Source organism: Notothenia coriiceps, unplaced genomic scaffold (assembly GCF_000735185.1).
Source record: "Notothenia coriiceps isolate Sejong01 unplaced genomic scaffold, NC01 NC01_scaffold00035874, whole genome shotgun sequence".
In the NCBI taxonomy this organism is placed as follows: domain Eukaryota; kingdom Metazoa; phylum Chordata; class Actinopteri; order Perciformes; family Nototheniidae; genus Notothenia; species Notothenia coriiceps.
The window spans coordinates 22,821-27,590 of record NW_011368575.1 but is presented as its reverse complement, the minus strand read 5'-3'; the positions used below and the strand labels follow the sequence as shown (position 1 = coordinate 27,590).

Genomic DNA, 4,770 nt, shown 5'->3' with positions numbered 1-4,770 from the left:
CAATTTGGGAAATGTTTGTGTTGCAGCATCATAAAAAACAAGGCAGAGAAATTAAGACACAAGAAATAAACAGTCCAAAATATTTCAGTAATAGAAATAAAATAGCATTAAACATTAAAAAAGTGATGATCTATCATGTCCTTGGTACGATCCAGTGGAGGAGGACTTCCAGACCTTCTTCCACGGGGAGGACTACCACATCCGGCTGCCCTCTCTGGCGCTGGAGGTCACGTTTAGGAACCGCTCCTCTCCGCGGTCCGGAGACGTGTTCCTGATGCGCGGCGGCATCGTGGTCAACAGTCGGGCCAAACTCAACAGCCGTCTCAGCCACCTGATCATCGACGCTGTGGACGAGGGAGACGAGGGCGTTTACACGGTGAAGAACCCGGAGACGCTCCAGGACGTCCAGCGCACCACGCTTATTGTCCGAGGTACTGGAAGAGAGTTATACATTATGAATGGTAATGAAGCATAGCATCAACTGCATGCAACACTATCTCAGGCCGAACTGGAGTTTACTGTATAACACTCGTATATGAAATTCAAAACCAAATCAAAGTTTGGGCTTTACAGATTAATATTGCATTTATTTGTATATCTAAATTGTTTTAATTTTATTACCTGAAGTACATGCTGCTGATAGCAATTCAACGCCCTCTAAACACTTCACTCTCACTTGTAATATAGCGTTTTAGCAGTGAGTTATTGGTACTTTTATAAGTAAGGTATCTGAATAGCACCACTGGATGCTTCTGATATCTGATCTGGAGTCAGTGGTGGTCGTGTCGGCGCTGTCACTTCTGCGGCTTTATTCATGCAGGCAGCAGCTAAATAAACCTCTCAGTTACACATCGTGTTTGTCCTCCGAGTGTTACAAGTTGCACCAGTTTTGACTCTGGTCTGTGACTGTGATGGGATTAGACACACACACACACACACACACACACACACACACACACACACACACACACACACACACACACACACACACACACACACACACACACACACACACACACACAGAGAGAAGGAGGCAGTGGGCTCAAATCCAGCGTGGATAAATGCAACTGTAGCGTAGCAATGTGCGCTAGATGTGCCATATGGAGGGCGTAATGTGTTGTGAGTTGATGAAGAGGTTTGTGTGTGTTTGTGTGTGTGTTCTGAAAGTGTGAGGATCTGCCAGGCAGTAATTATGCAGCTCTTTAACCACCAGCCCACTCCTCTCTCCTTCCCTCCCGCTGTTTTCCTCTCTTTATCTTGTCGTTGCTGCCTTTCCCTCTGCTTGGTTTGCATCCCTACCCTTTCATTTCAGCTGCCTTGATATTTTTGGATCAGCGCTCTTTTCTCTGCAATCTGCCCCCTTTTCTACCACATCTGTCAAGCCATTCCCTCTCCCTTCCTCTCTCTGTTCCCTCACTCCTTACCCCCTATCTGTCCTTTCTCTCACTGCTCCTCTATTTCTATCATGTAATGGCTCTGCGACAGCAATGGCTGCAGGAATGATGGTTTCTTGTTGTACATTCGTTAAACAGCTGTAACGTACAAACATCCTTCCAAATGGACTCACGGGTGAACTGATACTATTTTGGTCAAGGTCACTGTAACGTCACAAATGATTGGGCTATAACCAAACAAATCACATGCTTAATAAGTCAACTATACACATGAGTTTAGAAGGATAAAACAATGAAGTGATGATATTTTGGACAGACATATAAACTGCAACTTAGCAGAGGCAAACAATCGCTGGGTGCTAATTCTAGTTAACTTTAATCAAAGCCAATTAATTGTCTCTCTTTTTTCACTCTTTTCCACTTCAGACAATTGACTAACCTTGTTGCTTCTTTTTATTCAAGAACACACTCTAAACCTCCCTTATTTTACTTTCTAGATTGCTCCAACGAGCTGATCGTTAAATATGGAGAACACTTCAATATTCCGCTGTTGGGGCTGACCCCCCCCATCACCCTGGAGTACAGGCCCAGCGCTGTGGAGGCCAACCAGACGTCCAGGTAGAGTCCGCAAAACACACATATTATAGATAGATATTTTAACCCAAACTTAATATCTAATGCCATTTTCCTACCTTGATATGCATGCCATGTAAAATACTTAAAGGGGCCCTATTGTGCTTTTTGGGGTCTTCCATTTCATGTAGTATGTTATATAGGCTTTTGTGCATGTAAATGGTCTGCAAAGGCAACAATCCCAAAGTTTCTCTCCCACACACTCTGCCCCCTCAAAGTTGTTGACCAATCACAACAGAGCCAACCAGCTAACCAATCAGAGCAGACTCTGGTTTCAGACAGAGGGTGAAAAGAGGCAGCACAGAGAAACATAAAGAGCTTTTTGAACATTAAAGCATGGAAACATGTCACAAAATACAAATATGAACCACAAAATGAGCAGAATATGTCTTCTTTGAATAAGAACGCTTAAGGAAAGTTCACCCTGCCTGACTTTCTCCTCCTCAGACCTGCTCTGATGCTGCTGACCAGCACCGGGATGTCCAGGGACGGATACCAGGGGCGCATCAGCGTCAGCGAGCGCCACGCCTCGCTCAGCGTGGTCTCCGGGGCCGACGAGGGCAGCTACACCGTCAGGGATGCTGAAGGTGTGATCCAGAGGAAAGTGTGTCTCAATGTCAAAGGTAAAAGTGCAAAAGGAAGACTGATCGTATATCTTTTTTTTCTTTTCCACGCTTGACCTGTTTTAAACGGTCCCCACCTTCCATCAGGATGTTGTTGTTGTTGTTGTTGTTGTTTCATCTCTTGTTATTATGCTCCTTCTGTCTGCCGTAATGGCTTTTTAAAGACCCTAACGTTAATGGACTCCAGCAGGCTAATGCATTTTAGATGATTCATATAAACAGTGTTGCGATGTACTTATCATACGTCCTCCCTTCTCTGCCTCTCTGTGTTGCAGAGCATCAGAACTTTGTAAAGCTGCACCGCGGTAAAACTCTGAAGATCCACCTGATACTCAACAGCTCCTTGGTGCACCTGTACTACACCTCCGACTACGACCACACGCCCCATCTGCTGCTGGACAAGGGAGAATTCACAAGTGTAACCGAAGCCTTTTTATTCATTTCCGTCCCATTACTGTCGTGATTACTTTAGTCCCTGTATTTAACGTCAGGGATGGAGACATTACAGAGTTGATATGACTGTAGGTTAAATGTTATTTACAATAGAAATCCTCTCTGTGTTTGAAAACAAGTTGTGTATTTTATGAAAAGAGGTCATTACCTTAGGGATGAACACATTACATGTCATTTGTTAGATGCTTTTATCCATTACATACATTCAGTACTGTGGACAATCCCCACAGGAGCAATTTGGGGTGAAGTGTCTTGCCCAGGGACACAATGACATGCTGACTGCAGTGGGACTCGAACCTGGTACCCCCTGAGAAGTCCAGCACTCTGTCCACTGAGCCACAGCCGCCCGTAGACACACCATAGACACTCTTTCACACTGCAAAATCCTTATATTTGATGAGATTTGTTTTGTTTAGGCTTACATTATTAACTGAATATATATTTTTCGGCTTTCAACCTAAGCCAAATAATCCTTTTGGGAAACTGGATTATATTCTTTATATGACACTTAAGTCCCACAATTTTTCAAGCCAATATTTCACTTTTTTTAGAGCTATAACCTGTGAATAATTTATTAATTTAGCAGCAGCTGTTTTGTGCCAAACAAAAGCTGGTAATGGACATTTAATCCAGTATGACTCACTTTTTTACTCATGATATCAAGTTAAAGGTGGGGTAGGTAAGTTTGAGAAACCGGCTCGAGAAACACTTGTTGTTATATTCCATGGAATGCTCTTAACATCCCGATAGCAATGAATATCTGAAGTGCTTTGACAACAAATCCATAAAAAAACGTCATCTGTGGAAGCCGTGGTGCTGTAAAAAGCACGACCAATCATCTGAGCCGGCCCGGCTAAAATAACTGGATGGCCTACCTGCCTGTCAGCCTTCCATCTGTGCACAAACTTATCTCGTGCACTCATTGGTCATGTGCACGTTCGTGTGTGTTGGAGGAGGGGCTCTGTGAGGAAGTCTGAAGGAACGGGCAGATTTGTTCCGGCTGTGTATTTTCAAATTCTAGCGCACTCAAGCTGGTTTCTCCAAAATTACCTGCCCCACAATGTGTCTATGTCAAGCCACATTTTTGTGATTCATCTGGTAATGGACATTTAATCCAGTATGACTCACCTTTTGTACTCATGATATCAAGTTAACTTCGCCATTTTAGTCTTTTACAAACAATAAGGATTGTTGTTTTACGGTATTTTCTCTATTGCATCATTCTAATGTCATCTGTATCTTTTCAGTTTTTTTATGTTAAATGTATAAATGTGTCTCTTCTAGGCCCAAGCAGATCTGGGTTTCGAGGAGCGTCTCTATATGGATGGTTCTTGGATTTTTCTGGATCAGGTGAAACCTTCCGATGTGGGCGAGTTCAAAGTGACCGACATACTGGGCTTCACGGTGTCCACCACCCACCTGGGACTACTGCGTAAGGAGGACTGGGATGTGGCTGATAAGGAACGATTGAAAAATTAGCTAAATAATGTTAGATGTTAAAGGTCACCTATTATGCAAAATCCACGTGTTCATGTGTCTTCTACATTAACATGTGTCCCCTCTTCTTCATCTTCTACATCAACATGTGTCCCCTCTTCTTCATGTCTCTTCTACATCAACATGTGTCCCCTCTTCTCCATGTCTCTTCTACATCAACATGTGTCCCC

General features: G+C 43.4%; 1 protein-coding gene across 1 annotated transcript; it reads left to right on the top strand.

Annotated features, from left to right (window-relative positions):
• Positions 1-155: 155 nt before the first annotated feature.
• On the top strand, positions 156-4,729 carry LOC104963240 (uncharacterized; the record flags this gene model as incomplete). Its single annotated transcript, XM_010791808.1, has 5 exons — positions 156-431; positions 1,892-2,012; positions 2,475-2,650; positions 2,926-3,068; positions 4,388-4,729. Coding segments are annotated over 5 exons (911 nt in total), but the record flags the coding sequence as incomplete, so codon positions are not given.
• Between the last annotated feature and the right edge of the window lie 41 nt (positions 4,730-4,770).